At 43.5% G+C, this 16,846-nt stretch overlaps 1 protein-coding gene across 1 annotated transcript in view; it reads right to left on the reverse strand.

Annotated features, from left to right (window-relative positions):
* RASGRP1 (RAS guanyl releasing protein 1) overlaps positions 1-16,846 on the reverse strand; it is a gene marked incomplete at both ends in the record, with an annotated part of 55,694 nt that overhangs the window by 20,272 nt on the left and 18,576 nt on the right. Inside the window, one exon of the mRNA XM_080931054.1 lies at positions 3,216-3,328. Within this exon, the coding sequence (XP_080787180.1) occupies positions 3,216-3,328 (113 nt within the window). The remainder of the gene's footprint in view (positions 1-3,215; positions 3,329-16,846) is intronic.

The raw sequence follows: 16,846 nt of genomic DNA on the forward strand, positions 1-16,846 counted from the left end.
GGGGCCAGCTACAACCAGCTGAGATCACGTAACCAGAGTGGAGTCAGTCCTCTCTCAGTAGATGTGAAACTACTGGAAACCTTGGGAAAACTGGCTTAAATTCAGAAAAGACAGTGTTCACAGAACCACAGTGCTGTGTTTACGAGGAAGGCCGGTATACATTTGAAACCATGTGCACCTCAATGATTTTGAGCATCGTGAACACACGGGTTTAGATATTTGATTAAGTGCAGTAGACGTGTGGTTTGAAGTTTAAATCTTACTGATCTTATGCTCAGCTTTCAAACACCTTTGACAATGTTAACCCATTGGATAAATTACAACTCAAGAAAAATAAACCTAAAATGTAAATCCTAAAGGTGAGCAAACTAAATTTGAAAACACAAAGAATTTTGGTAAAATTTGTAATTTTAATAGATGTAAGACTAATTTGGAAATTAAATGTGAATACATTGATTTCTTATTACATATATTCTTGACATGCACATGCACACACACAAATACAAATGATAGCAAATCCACACAAAATCTCACACATCAACAACACGCATAAAATCAAAGCATGCCTGGCTACCAGTGACGAATGGATGAAAAGAAAAGTTCAGAGGCCAAGAACACGAATGGCCGCACATTTCTGTGTTACATTAAGAAAACATGTGATGGTAACATAAACAACACAAAGTACATTCTTGATACTTTTGAGGTTCTATGCTTTTATCATTTTTTTTAACTCATTGAAATGTTTATTCCTTAGTAAAAGGGAAACACACACACACACACACACACACACACACACACACATTGAGCTCTTTTGTAATGTTAAGTCAAAGATTTAAATGTTAAGTCAAAGTGGCTGGTTTGTTTTGCAGTGTGCCCTCTTCTCTGTCTTCCCAGGACTTTGTGCACACAAACTGTGTTTTGTGTACCTCTCTGTAGCCCTCGGACTAGGACTAGGAAGCTCTTCCAAGCATCTTTCAGAAGGAGGAAGTCCTTTGGCTGCTGGGTCATGGCAAAGGCAACCGACTGGCCCTGCTGCTTGTGGTTTAGGTAATGGTACTGTTGCTTGCAACTGAAAACACAAAGCCAATGCAGACTTAAAGAGGAACCGGTATGCCAAGTTTTTGTTTAAGAAAAACAAAAACACAAGGGGCAAGCTAATAAATATATTTGATACAATTAAAATGTTAGGACAGACCGGTCCAGACCTTTGAGAAAACAGTTTATAATAGATAAATGTAAGCCTAAAAAAATCATCCTGGGCCCCCAGATTGGTGGAGGACATCATTGTGTGAAAGTACCCTTAAAAGGTTTCTGAGTGAGAAGACCCTGTGTGCAAGTGTATTCAGGGGAGAGCTCACCCGAGAAGGACATGGGAGGGTACATAAGTTTGTGGGAAAAGGTCTCAGAGGAATGGACTTCTGTGATGTTCTGTGCTTCTGGAAGGTATGAGCCTGGCAGCTGGGAGGCCACAGCAACAAGGGAGGAAAGTCTGAGTTACTTGGGTAGGAGCTGGTCGTTGTGCTTAGCAATGAGTAGGAGTAGAGATCGGAGGTTGTGAAGGCAGACTATTTAAGAAGGTTTCACATCAAATTTCTAATCCTAACAGTTGAATAAAGGGGAAACAGGGTTAAGAGTTTATTTTTAGCCAGGGGACATTTGAATGTGTCATGGCTGGGGAGCAGGTGCCACTGACAGGCTGAGCCAGAGAGTGGGGGTGGAGTGTGGAGGATGGGATGGGCGGGCGGTGTAGGGGTTGCTGCAGAAACAGTACCCAGTGGTGCCCCAAAGGAGGCCACTCAAGCACATGTAGTCCCGAGGCCAGTGCATTTTGAGGAAGGAGTGCTTAATTGCTGGTGTTGTTCACAGTGGCTGGTGCATGAAGTCATAAGAAACAGATTGAATTGGTTTGAACTCTCTACAGAGGGGGCGCTCACTCATCACAAGTGTCTCTCAATAGCTGGCCCTCCTAATGCTCTACCCCGGGACACCGATCTCTGAGATGGAAGAGACAGCTTCGTGGCAGTTTAGAGAAGGGCTGTTGTGTTTCCCTTTTCTAAGTCAGGCTGTGGTGTTTCTTGTATTGCTTGGAAAAGAACTGGCACAGTCACATGTCCTGACTCAGCCCCAGAGACCTGGGTCTCAGGAGCTAGCTAACTGGTTTCATGTCTCCAACTGTACTTTTCCTTTGAGGACGACAGCTCACAGTATCACCAGCATTTTGAAGGAGAAAGCAGGCAACTGCTATACCCTACCACAGGAGGTCCACATCCAGCAAGGTCTAACCAGCACACAGTGCCACGGCCTACACCAAGAAGTCCATGTAGTACAGGTCATGTGGCTGAACCTTTCTTCAGAGCCCAGGAGGGCTGAAGAACTCATATCAAGTCCCTCAAGAAATGTATCATTTTCATACAGATACAGCTGAGCATGTTTGAGGCTACCCTTCAGACTGAACACAGGGACCCCAATGAAAGTGCTGAAGAAAGAATTGAAGGAGCTGAAAGGGGTTGCAACCTCATGGGAAGAACAACATTATCAACCAACCAAACCATCCACAACATCCCACAACTAAAACACCAACCATTGAGCACACATTGAGAGACCTATGGCTCCAGTTGCATATGTAGCTGAAGATGGCAGTGTCTGGCATCAATGTGAGAAGAGGCCTTTCGTCCAGGGAGGGTACGTTTTCCCAATGTAGGGGAATGACAAAGGCACTGATGTGGAGAGGGCGATTGGGAGCTAGTGTACCTTCGTGAAGACAAGTGGATGGGGAGGGGAGATGGGAGTGGGATGGGGGAAGGAAATAACACTTCAAATGTAAATACAGAGAATCTCTAATTAAAAAAAGCAATTAAAAGCATATCATTTAAGATTCACAACTGCCCTGGTCAGTTTCGCAAGATGAATATGATATGCAACAAATTGTATAATGAAAGATCTTTTTTAAAAATTCACAGGCGATATTAATGTTGCCTGCATTTGTATGTTGACTTCCTTGACCATCTACCACACAGAGAAATCTGCATAAATAATATTGTACTACCTAAAAGAAGACACACACACACACACACACACACACACACACACACACCAGTGCTCAAACACACAACCATATCCTTAAAAGGACAGGTACAGGCATTTACTGCTCACGTTTATTCCAAGTCAACTGAAATAGAATCACACTTGGAAAAGCAGTATGCTTATGATACCCAAGGATATAGATTCATGAGTTTTTGCAGCAGCTCGGCAGAGGAGATGATGATCCGGTGCATGGTTAGCATGACTTGTAACAGCTGGTTACTTCGACACAGGTTTCCATCCGCATCTGAAAGTGCAAAGAGAAATAGAGCAGCACGTGAGTCTCTCAGAAAGAGAGGGCAGGGACCCCAAGCCACCAAAATTCCAAAGGACAGACAGCTTAGGGCTGTTCAACTACAGTTCTCCTTCAGCTGCCCAGTGCTTCGCCGGTCTCTCCTCTTGGATGTCACCATCCTTCTGTAACTCTTGCCTATCCCCAAAAGCATATGAATCAAGCTGCCCCAAAGGTGATAGAGTTGTATCAAAGGGATAAAGTCTACATCCAGATGGAAAGCAGAGGTAGCTGTGGGTTGTATGGAACTAAGCGTTTATGCAATTGGAGATTGAGAGGGACTTGCTCTAGCATCAGAGTGGGAAGCCACAGGATTAATATTCAGTTAGGATAAATATCTTTTACAAGTTTTATAAAGGCACATAGCTAGTTGGATACATTTCTAGGGCCCTGTCCTGGCCTTGAAAGTGAAAGTGAGGGGCCTGAAGTTTAAGCTTTGCCATTTTGAAAGTCCCTGTGGTGAAATGAAATAAACATTACATATGAAGAATAGTGGTGGATTTTGAGGGTCCACCACAAAAGCACCACTACCTGGGTGTTTCCAGATCCCACTGGCTAGCAAGCTGTGTGCTATGTAGTAGCATTGGGTGCAATGTTGCCTTTTGGAGTGGGTTCCAGCACCGGTTTTGTTTCTATGATATGAAATGTCAGGGGCTGTGCTGCTTGTCCCTACCCTGTCTACTCTCTGACTTTCGCCATGAACCTTATTAGTCAGGAACACTTGCTAGCTGGGTTCCAGTTGTCTTTAGTCTTTTGAAACAATCATCAAGGAATGAGAGAAGAAAGAAGTCAGGTTGTTTCTGTCATCCCTCTCTGCTTTAACTTGTTTCCTACATCCTGGATGAGTTGTCATGGTGGTCGGCCCTTCCCTCATGGCTACTGTGCTCTCTAGAATCTCAGTCTTATCTTCTTACTTATTGGACCTAAGGATGGGAATGACTGCTGGTGGTTAGGTAGTTCTGGTGTAACACCTCTCAATTCCATTCTCATCTCTATAAGTAGATCTGTACATTCACCGTCCATCCATCCATCCATCCATCCATCCATCCATCCATCCATCCATCCATCCATCCATCCATCCATCTATCTATCTATCTATCTATCTATCTATCTATCTATCTATCTATCTATCTATCTATCTATCTGTGATGGCTTGTATATGCTCAGCTCAGGGAGTGGCACTATTAGAAGGCACTGCCCTATTGCAGTAGGAGAGTCACTGTGGGTTTAGGCTTTAATGCCCTCATCCTAGAAGCCAGTATTCTGCTAGCAGATTTCAGACGAAGATGTAGAACTCTCAGCTCCTCTTGCATCATGCCTGCCTGGATGCTGCAATGTTCACACTTTGATGATAATGGGCTGAACCTCTGGAAACCAGCCCCAATTAAATATTATTCTTATAACAATTGCCTTGTTTATAGTGGTAAAGTTTTATCTAAGACCCAATCTGTTTGTCTGTCCATCCATCCATCCATCTTTATTTATGTATCTATCTATATCTATTATCTACTTATACACATCATCTATCTATCATTTATTTATTTATCTCTCTACCTATCAACTCTCTATCTAGATGAACTACTGTCCATCTGTAATGCCTTCTAAAATACATTGTAAAAGTGGTGATCATTTTCATTCTGTTTCAAGTTCAGTGAGTTGTAATAACAGGACATGGCCTTAGAAGTCCTGAATCCCCAAATGCTGATCTAAAGTCACATGTATTTGGGAAAGCTCAAGTGCTTACTGGCTCTCTACAGCCCTCACGACCTGCCTCCTATTTACCTTGGAAGGCCATGTGGAAGCCCACATCTCCTCTCTGCTCCCATCTCCTCTTTTCAAGGGCTTCTAAGCTTATTTACCCTGATGAGCCTTCAGTATCAACATTTTCCCTGTCAGTTTTTATGCCCACTGACATTTAACTGTGCTCCCATGTTTTCTACTAAAACTAAAAGTAAATAGATCCTGCATCTCTGCATTTCTGTTTCTCTCTTCTTCAAGATCTCAGGGTCACCCCTCCTTTTTTTCTTCCAGCCACTTGTCATTTCAACGTCCGTCTCTACAAGTCTGTTTGTTGGATAGTTGGTTTTACAGGAGCTCTATACTTGGCCTAGATTGGTCTTGGACTGGAGATCTTATTGCCTTAGCCTCCCAACTTCTGGGATCCCAAGCATGAGCCACCACAGCTAGGTTATCGACCAGATCCACACTTCATTAGCTTCCCTATCCTCATCTTACTTCATGATTCAGTTAGTCTTCAGTCCAACCAAAGCCACACCGATGAGTCTCCTCCCGGAAGGCACTCTTCTCTTGGCTTCATTGCTCCACACTCTGTCACGTCTCTCTCAGGCTCCTCTCTGTCTCCTCTCCCTCTGCTAAGCTCTTAAATGTCAGCTTGTGCTACACTCTAATCCTCCCACTTCTTTCTGCTGACATTTTTTTTAAATTGAAAACTTCTTAAATTTTAAATTAAAAAGTGAACTCTTCGCCTAGATAAATTAATCTAGACTCTGACTAACACCCTCTCCATGAGAATATCTGCCAACTTCTGTTTTCAGCACTGAAAACAGACTTAATATGTCCACCAGCATTGTCTCCATAAAGGTCTAAGTCCAAGTGAACTCATCTGGACACAGCCCTTGACTTCTCTTCTGGTTTACTTCTCCTCCACCCTTCCTTGTCTACAGAAATGGCACCACCAACCACCCTCTGACTTATTAAAATTAAACGTAGAATTCATTTGCAATTCTTCACTTTCTCTGGTACTTGATCCATCACTGAGTCTTGATCTTGTTTCTAAAACACACCTGTTACCTGCCTTCTTCTCTCTAGAGTAGCCACTATGGTGCAACAAGCTAACTAGCAGGTTTCCTTCTGCTCTTTTCTATCCACAACTTCTTCTCCACACAGCTCCTGAAGCCTGGACACTCAGGTCACATTCTTAACCCATTCCAAATTACATAGTGTTTATGGTGGCCGACAGAGCTCTGTATGTCCTGGCCTCTGAATATGGCCCACTTCATTTTGAAATGTTTCCCCTCTCTATACTTCTGTGTCCACCATAAACACTCCGAGCCTGACGTTAGATTACTGTCTTTGCATTTGCCATGGCCCTCGATGTTTTCTTTCTTCCCCTGGGTCTGTCACAGCACCTACGTCTCATCTCATAAGAGTTCTTCCTCTGACTACTTAATGTAGCCATTACTCTGCTTGGATTTCTTCATAGCACATATGATCTGTTTGTCCCATTGGCCTTTTTAAAATGTTCAACTTTCTAAAATTTCAAACAAATGCAGATTTTCTGGGTCCTGAGCCTTGTGCACCCCTCACCCCAAGTCTCTTTTTAAAGTCCAGTCTAGTGCTGACACACAGTAGGTACTCCATGAACATGGGCCGAATAACAACATGAACTATGCCAAATCGGAACCCCCTGACATTTTGTGTTTCTTTGCTAATTCACTTGGCCTTTGCTATTTGGTAAAAACATTTCTATGAAACATTTCTATTTAACTTGATGATGGTTTTGTAAATATCCCACCCATACATTCTTTGAAATTTATATTCTGGTAAGATAGGATTGGAACTGTTTTCTGTATGTATGTATGTATGTATGTATGTTTTGTGGCCCACATAATCTCAGTAATAATTGTCCCTTGGCACAAAAATGTTATATAATGAATGCTTTTTAAAAACATCTGAGGGGCTTTGCTTCTGTGCATGATCATAGCTTTGTCTGTATGTTGGTTGATCTAGATACCTTTGCTGAGGTCCTACAAGTCTCCCAGCATCCTTGGACCAGTAAGCTAGTATGAGTATGTTTTCTTATGATGACAGGACATTGAAAGCTACATGGAAATATCCAAGGTCTCCTAAACACTGCTGGGAAGTGGTTCACTGTCTCTTGTCTCATTCTGTAGATTAAACGGGTCATGCTTTTCAGTCTCAAGTTGAAGGGGAGGAACTTCAAGTCATGTGAGAAGCATTACACACAGAGGGGAACATGAGGGTAATACAACAAACACAATGAGAGCTATGAGGAGTAACTCTTCAGTGCAACACTTGACAATATGGTTTACAACATGCTTTTCTCTGTAGAGGTAGTGGTGCTCATATCCCTCAACACCGTGGTGAAAGGTAGGAGAAGCTACACACCATACTTGTTAGAGGCACACACTAGCATGGTCACACAAATTTATTCAGGATGGACTGTCCCTAAGACTTGCTATCCCCACATTTTCTATGACTTGCAAATATGACTTGCAAAAAAATTCTCATGGCTGCTCACACAGGATCGAAGAGTCCCACAAGAATCCTCAGATCACGCAAGGTCTTTAGAAGGATCCACAGATCTAAAGGGGCTTACCATGGAGAAGATTAGGCAGACACTGAAACTGTGTTCAAATATCTTATATGGCTTGTTGGAACGTTTAGATTTGTTCTGTGAGATTGCAAAAGGTAGCATCCGAGTTGATGGACAGACAATGCAAGAAACAGAATTTGGCTTAACAGGTGGCAGAAAAGAATAGCTGATGTGCAAACCCAATGCCGAAAGCACTCCCATCACAGGGGGCTTGGAGTCTGGGTGATACCCAAAGAGTATGTTGGAATAGTGATTCCCATTTACTAAAACCCTCTGCAGACCGAGGCTGCGCTAAGCATGGCAGTGTAACTCCTAAGTCTCAGAACAACCCAACATTGTTCATGTAGTTCACAGTTTACAGCGGAGGAAATTCAAGGGTAGAAGGATTGGGTAATATGTCCTAGGTCAAAAAGACAATGGAGCATAGAGAGAAGGACCTGGCCCAGTCTGCTTGATTCCAGAACCCTTTTGATTTTCTACATACCTGGCTGCATGCTGTGTGGCCAAAGGACTCATGTATTAAATGCGAAGCTTACTCAAGCGAGCTTTAATACTGTGTTCAGCCCTCTGGCTCTAGGTTCTAGAAATGCTGCGAGAAAGCCTAATTGGAGTCAATCTGTATATGGAAGAATGACCTTTGCATTCTGATCACTTCTAGAAGTCTCTTACATGCCATGGTTGCTCCATCCTGATCTTGAATATTGTCTTTTAGATGCCAGGGAGTCTTGCCCAAGGTTCACAAGCATCTTCACACATCCCCCTTCTTCTTCTAGAGCTCCAGTGACATGCCCACATGGTGGCTTGTGAATCCCACATGGTTTCTGTGGGAGTGAGAGCTGGCAAATGGTAAGTTCAGGAGGGGATGGCTCACTGAGTAAAGGCAGGCAGGGATGAAGCAAGAGGAAGAGCAGAGAGAACTTTCTCTGTTCTCTAGACAGGGTGTCACCTCTTATCTCTTCCGGGTTCTCCTTTTTCAATGAGACTAACTTAGTCTTTTGCCACTGTCCTATCACCATCTTTCCCTCATATGACCTTTGATGACTAGATAACCTCACCAAGGGAACATTCCCTTCCTGCCTTCATCTCACAGAACAAACACACTTCTTCAAGATGCTGGTCAGGAGGATCTATCTACCTTTCAGGGTGCTGGATATTATTTTGATAGTTGGTTATAATTGCTGTAAGCTGATTTAAATATTTCAATGAATAATTCCACTCTGTTTTCATCTTTAGGCTTTTAAAAATGCAGAGTGTCATATGAAAAAATTCTAATAAGCAAAATGTGCAATGCATAATAAAATGTGCATAATTTTTCACTACCATCTGCTGCTGCTAATTCTCCAAGGGGTTGAAACTTCGGTGGCATGCAAGATGTCACTCTTATATTCTCTGTGACTTGACTCGTGGAATGATGGACACATGCTGCTTGGGAAATGCCATAATGAAACATCTAACCTGTGGACCATTTGCTTGATGGAGTGAATGGAAGCGAAGTGGGTATGTGGGTTCTGGAGTCATCTGTATATGAGCCAACAATATACTTTCTACCATCAGTCTCAGAACAGGCGAGAGCTATGCTGTACAGAACCATAGATTCTCAACTGCCCTTTATCTCTATTTCTACCAAATCACCCTTTTCCCTTTAAAAGCACTACAGGTCAGTGGATGGGCATCTGGTATCTATTTGTACCAATAAAGACACATGACTCCCAAACCGTTCTATATATACATTTTAAAGAGATGGCAGGATGCCCAAAGGTGCCAATCCATGAGAGGGCACCTGCTTAACATGTAAAAGGCCCTGGATTCCATGCCCAGAACTGCAAAAACATGCTTTTATATTATTAACCAATATTTATCATGAATGTATTCTACAAGGAGCAATGTCCTAGGTTCCTTAAAGTATCTGAAGAGCTGAGGGAATGCTGCCATTAAAGAACTCCGAATCTAGCTGAAGAAGAAACCATAGTCAGCAGACCTAATAGATTTAAGCATCAAATGTTTGGAAGAAGGATCATAGGGACCATGCTGAACAGTGGGAAGACTAGGAGAAGTGAGAGAGCCCACAGGGAGGGGAAGGGGAAGGGGAAGGGGAAGGAGAAGGGGAAGAGGAAGGGGAAGTGGGAGAGGCCTGAACTCTGTGCTTGTTCAGAGAGGGCCTCAGGAGGCATCTGGCAAGGTGACTTGGGATGTCAAGGTCCAGCTGTGTCTAAGCCACCTCAGTCACTCTTCCTTTTTAGTTTTGCCTTAGATTTAAATAAGCTTCTAGTTTTAGACAGTTCAACTGCTTCCGTGTGGTCTAAATTCGGTGAGAAAACCCAGCAAAGGTTGCATACCACATTCCCAAGCTTGCTGACAGGGAAGGGGTGGCTTTTCAGTGAGACTTGTCGGAGGGACGAGATGAAAATGCCACAAGGCAAAGCTGACAGGAAGCACAAAGGCACGTGACTGACACCAGAGAGAAAGTATAATGCACAGTCTTTGTGTCCTCTTTGTTTCGGTTGCCATGGAAACATCTTGATGTGTGGAAGATGTTGAGGGTATCAACGGCAGAATGTCAGAAATCAGCAAATTGAGAAGGAAGACGCATGGAGGTGGGCTGGCTTGCATAACAGGATGAAAAAGTATGCTCCATCCAGGGATCTGAGAAGCCAGGATCCGAAATCCACGGGCAAGGCTGGACTTGTCAAAGATCAGTATCCCAGAAATGAAGGCAGACTAGATCCAGGCAGAACCTAACAGGCACACTCACAACTCTGAACATACAACAATGGGGCAAGTGTTGCTTCAGGAAAGTACACCCCAAACTCTCTGGGTTTTGTATCAGGTTCAGGGATTTTTAATGTTGTTGATGATGAGACATCAAGTGCATATGAAGGACTGTGGTTGCGTATACTTTTATAACGTCTACTGGCTTATCAGATTTAAACATATAATCCATGTCACCTTAATTTTTTAAAGGCCCTCAGTCCTTCAAGACTAGAAAGAACAGTGTGGAGAAACCAAGTGTTGTGCTGGATGAATGTGACCGAGGACAAGGTTGCCAGTCAGTATGGCTGCTCTTAACAGCTCTTCTAGGGATGAGGAGTTCCCGGTCTACAGCATTTGTGTATTTCTATAGTGTAACTATTCTCATTCTGGTCTATCTCGGGGAAACAACATAAAGCCACTGTTGGGAAGCAAAGCGTGGTAGAGGGGCTGACAGTCAAATCCCAGGGCAGGTAATCCATACAAATCTCATCATCAGACCCGTGATAATTAACAGAGTGGTTAATTATCACTCACTAGGGTCCTTTTATAGCCTCCCTATGTTGATTGACTCCTGGTCCCTAGGATGACTGTGGATTTGATATTAGGGATAAGAAATTGAGGCAACATATCTTGGTCATGGTCATGGAGCTGGTGAATTAAATACCTAGCAGGAAGGGCCTTTGGTCCCCAACACCGAATTCTTCCCTTGGCACTTATCCTTGCGGTAGTAAAGCATTGGAAAAAGTCTAAACATTTAGCCACTCATGCTACAAGGATATTCCTACCAGTGCCTTCCTCTCCTCCCTCTACCCAGCTCCTTAAAGAACAGGTCCACCTATATAGACTCACCTTTCTTTGTAGAACTACAGGATATGTTCTAAAAAACTCCTCCCAGCAATGCTAACCTTTCTGTTTACCCAGCACTGTTTATGATCACAGGAGGCAGTTACTGCTGGTACCATTTGCCTGGGCCATCTAAAATGCTGACAGCCCATAAGCCAATGGTCACTGGATAAAGATGGTGGCTTCCCTAAGCTGACAGTAGCCTGAATGGCCAGGAGACGTGTTCTCTATTCCTCCAGCAAACCAGGCACCAACACACACATCTCTCTCTGGACATGCTCTGCTTCTGGGGCATGAAGCAGAATGACCTAGATTTTTTAGATGAGTGATTGCAATCTATAAATGTCTAACCAAGTGCATGGATTGCCTAAAGTGAGAGAAGTTTTTTTTTTTTTTTTTTTTTTTTTTTAACTACATTGCCTCTGCTGAACAAAACAGCTGGTTTTCCTAGGGGGCTGCTTGCCTGAGTCTGGACCTGCCACATCTGTGGAACCAGGGATCTGAGAAGTCAAGGGGGAAGTTGTCCTTAGCGAGTGTGCAAATTGGATACTCGCTCTCTAGTTCTGAGAGCGAGTGGGCGGAGTGCAAAGAACTAAAGACGGCTGTGGCGGAAGTGGTACAGGGGGGAGGGCCCAGGGAGCTGACTCTGGTTTAGTTCGGTGACTTCAGACTCTAAGCACCACTGTTGGAAGACTGTGTCCCCTTTTACTCCCAGCACCCATCAAACAGCAGAATTACCTGGCTGATCAGTGTATAGCAGTTTGGTTTGGTTTAAAGATAGCTGCTTCGGACACAGTCTTATTGGCAAACAGGTCATGACCTATTCCACTGTCGCCCTAGGAGTGCATTTAGGCAGGCAAAATGAAGCACTAGGCCAAGTCCCACTTTCCAGAGGGAGCCAGAGAAATGCCAGAGAGTGGTTGGTGGGAGGCTGGGCAGCAGTCAAGGTGCTTGAAGAAGACAGAACTACAAACTGGGTGGCAAATGTGGGTCTGTACTTCACCTCTCTTCTCTCGGCTCTGTTAAATTCTAGGCATTTCTGACACAAAACAGATTTCAGATTTGTGTGTGTGTGCTTTTAAAAAATATTATATATATGTATGTATGTAGACACACACACTTTTTATGTTTTGTTTTGGTATTCTTTGTCTTACTGAGTTTTGTTTGTTTGGGTTTTTGCTTTTTTTTTTTTTTTGATAGAGAGAGAACATAAAGTTTGGGAGGATGAGTAGGGAGGTGGGGAAGATCTAGGAGGAATCGACAGAAGGGAAATAATATCATCAAAATATATGAAAAAAATGGTAAAATTATGTGTAATTGTGGCTTTCCTTAAATTAAAAAAAAACCCTAGGCCTTGGGGAGGGTCCTGCAGGCTAAGCTGGTACTAAATAGGGGAACTTCCCAAAACCCACACAGTGAAATAATGTAAGGACCATCTGTGCATTTCTGGCTTGCCATGACCTCAACCTTTTTCAGAAAAGGTTCTCTGCATGTGTAACTTGAACCTATCAGATTGACAAGCCTAGATGCTAGATAACCTCGATGATAGTCAGTACAGAGCATCCTTAAAGCAACCAGGGATGCTGATTTCAACTAGTGAGGTACCAAATGCAATCTCACCATCCAAACAATTCTGTATAAAAACCCATCACTCACCACATAAGGTAAAAGTCATCATAGTCTATCATAGCCTGCAACTACTCTGTAAGCATCCCCTCTTTTGTCAACCAATAGGATTGGCTTACATTTCATGGATTATTTACAGATGCTTTGCAAACCGTAAAGCACCAAAGCACCGTGATGAATGGTGAGTGGTCCATATTTCTCTGGTAAGATTTAGAGCATGATTTTTTTTTCACATGCTTTTATTGTTCCTTGATTGTCCTGGAACAAGTCATGATCTTCAGAGAACACTTAACAATCTCAAGAGGGTCTGTCCACTGTGATCTGTCACACCATCTGGGATACTGAGTTTGTACTTGGCTTCCCCTCAAACACAGTCTCCAGAGCAGTTAGTTCCTGGCAAGTGTCTTCCTTGTATGAGGTTTTACCTTCATCTTTCCATGAGCCCCACAGAATGTAAGGTGTTGTTAGGAAGAAGGCTGAGTGAAGATGTGGGCAGTTGGTCTACATGGGGGAATTGTATGGTGGATGGGAATCTTTTCCATAGAAAGGAAGACATTGGCCACTATTCAGTTGGCCAAGAACCCAGAGAGACCGTGGTTTACAATGTTCTGAGTAATGAACCAATGTCATGTGACTGCATTATGGAAACAGCTGAAATACAAAACTGAACATCACCAAGCTTTCCCCAGCCACACAGGTAGAGACCATGAGAGACATTGAGCATTGTCGGAAGAGATTCAGCTCTAGTCTTTCCCTTTGGCCTCTGTGTTTTGTTGTTGATTTGATTTGGATTTGAGTGAAAGAAATGGCTATATACATAGTAGGATGTATTCAGTGTTATATATACATAGTAGGATGCTAGAGGTCTTTGGGAATTTACAGGAGAGTAAACATGACCCTTTTCCTTACCCCTGAAGAAGTCCTATCTAAAAGGGAATTCAGAATTATACTAAATATGAATAAGTTAAATTCTACCATCATAATAACAGTTATTACCTAGGACAGTCTAGTGCAGCCAGCCACCTTGTAGCCGTGGGACCATTGGCATGTTTTTGTACCACTCTTGACTGTGATCCTTCATGGAAGCATGCATTGTGTGTGTAGTCGGTGAGAATCTCTGAGATGTGTGTACAGCACATTCTAGCCACATCATCCATCATGTTATATGCTCCTTTATGGACAAGCTGCAGACACCCTCAAGTGCACCGTCAAAGGATGCTCTTTCATCTGCAACCCTGACCGTGATTTCAAGTCCCCATGCTGTCTCACACACTACTCATCTCATTTCAGATAAGTTGCACCTTATCACCTCCATTCCTCACCTACTAATAGTGAAAATAATGCCAATCACCCAGAGGCTTTGTGAGACAGCACAGAAGGAGAGGGTGGCTGTTGGCCATAGTCAAAGCAGGGTGGTCATGCTTCAACGGGTCAGTGTTTCATGTGCTTATGAGACAACACATGAGGCTACTTATACGCTTGAGACTCATGGATCACGGAGACATCCTATGGTTTAAACTCTGTCTAGGACACTGAGTGCTCCTCTCCATTCCCAATGTCTGCCTTCTCTCCTGGCTTTGCCCCTGCTGGGAGGAGTGAGAGTGGGGCACTGTCAAGTGTGAGAATGAGCAAACTAGGGCTCAGAAATGGTCACACCCTCTAAGGGTCAGACAGTCAGAAACAGAATTCTGCGTCTACTGCTTACGAATCATACAAGAAGAGAGTGACTGGAAATGGTCAATAAGCACAAAAAAGGCAATCAGTGCCTAGTGGGAAAGTGTTAATGCCTTCAGGAGAAGGAAGTAGCTAATGATTTGTATTCCCACGGTTTGGAGATGGGCGGGGACACAGGGCGGAAGTGAGAGTGATAGCTCAAACACAATTCTTCAAGAAGAACTCACTGGAAACGCAGACGGAAAACTGTGAAGACAAAGGAACTAAGAAGAAACCCTAGTTTCTGTTGATCATTGTCAATCCACTGATAGATCTGGGCAGAGCAGCCCAGTGTCACACAGAAGAGAGTCAGAATGCCCGAGATATCCAGAAATCATTAAGGATCCTGGATTTTAAGGTCAATGTGCAATAGCAAATAGTATCCTTAAATGAGTAATGCTCAAAAAGGCTTCCCAGGTTTTAACATTATGATGAGATTTCTCAAAAGTCTGAAAATATTGACACTTTAGCCTAAAAAAGGCAAAGAGGCCTGTCTTGATAAAGATAATATTTAGAGATGTAAGAGAGTTAATGGATCGATTCCAAGATTTGTTGGGCTTGTGGTGGCCTGATCAGTTGCTCAACAGTACCTTGGTTTGCTGCAGGGAGGTGGCTTTGAATGAAATGGAGCTCTAATCAGGGTGACACTGAAGGTCAGGGATTCAACCCAACACTGGGTTACAGAGAACCACCTTCGGCCTTGACATCTCCAAACCACTTTCTGCTCCACAAGAATTTTTATGTGCATTGCCTCATTTGAGTGGCACAGCCTTACGAGGTAAGCGGGAAGCATATTTATCTAGAAAAAGATGCACTAATGCAGGACTGATACTCAGGATGCTTCAAAAGGCATTTTGTTTGGGTTGATAGGCTCCCGGGTTGTCCTAGTTATAATGTGTTTTCAATATCAACTCTGGTTACATAACAGCCTCCAGTAGGAATAGCCCACCATCAAGTAGCAGAGATGGAGTTCCATGCTTGGAATTAGTCAAAAGCTCTTTGTTCGGAAAGCAAGGAGATAGGTGCTGTGGGGCTGCAGGTATAATGAAGATCATGCTGTCCCAGAAAGCTGAGCACCAGGAGATATCAGCAATAAAGCAGAACAGGAGACACCGAAGGTCTCCAGGGAATTACAGACAAAATGCTAAGGCAGCTCAGAGGAAGGGAAGGCCAGACTTGATAGGATGATATAGCTAGGCTTCCAGAAAAAGGGGGACTGACACTGGAGCTGGGTCCTGCAGGGGTCAGGCTTGACAGAGTAAGATGTTAGTAAGTGTGGTGCAGGAAAAGTAATCATTTCTATGTTTGGGGTTGACGGAGATAAATGTTTGGGAAAGGAAGCCCAAGCTGGTTGGATTAGTAAGTTGTGATATGGAGGGAGTGAGGGATAGGAAGGAAGACCTAAGTCAGGGTGTTGGGGACCTCACACACTAGACCAAGAAGCGGCTCTTGCTTTGATCTTTTTCTTGGAAGCTAAACAGTCCTCCAAGTGAGGCAAGAAGCAACCTCTGACCTAGTATTCTGTAAAAGACTGACAGTTTGAGATTGTGGCTTAATGGTAAAGTATTTGCCTAGCATGTGCCAGGCTCTGGGTTGGATGGTAGTACTATAAAGCAAAATAAAGCGAGCCCAAACTGGATAGGCTGTGTACTTTTCAACGCAAGTGCTAAGTTTCCCAGCAAGGTATTTTTTTTGTTGGTTGGTTGGTTGGCTGGCTGGCTGGGGGGAGTGTGGCATATGCATGGGTCGATGCGGTGCATGAGCATGTGGCAGTGGAGGCCAGAGACTGACATCAGGAATCTTCCTGAGATGAGCTTAGCGACCACACTGAGTTGGCTGGCCAGTGAGCTCATGCTGGTATCTTACCAACTGAAACATCGCTTTAGCTTGAGACAAGTCATTTGTAAAGAATCCAGACACCATTTCAACTTCTGTATGTAGACCTTTCCTGGACTGCAGAGCCCCCAAGAAGATGGGTAGAGAGCCTGTAAACATCCCTGTGTGTTTGTGCTGTCGTAGGTAAGGAAGCAATGGAGGGTTTATGCCGATTTAGCTAATTTTGTTACTTGAGGGCTCAGTCACTTGAAACTGTGACTCTGGGTCCCTTGGTGTTCATATCCTTCAGTGCCTCGAAGCTTGGCCTTTACAAGATGAGCAGGTATAATGGGTGGATATTAAAGGCT

Source organism: Micromys minutus, assembly GCF_963924665.1.
Source record: "Micromys minutus genome assembly, chromosome: 17".
Lineage (NCBI taxonomy): Eukaryota > Metazoa > Chordata > Mammalia > Rodentia > Muridae > Micromys > Micromys minutus.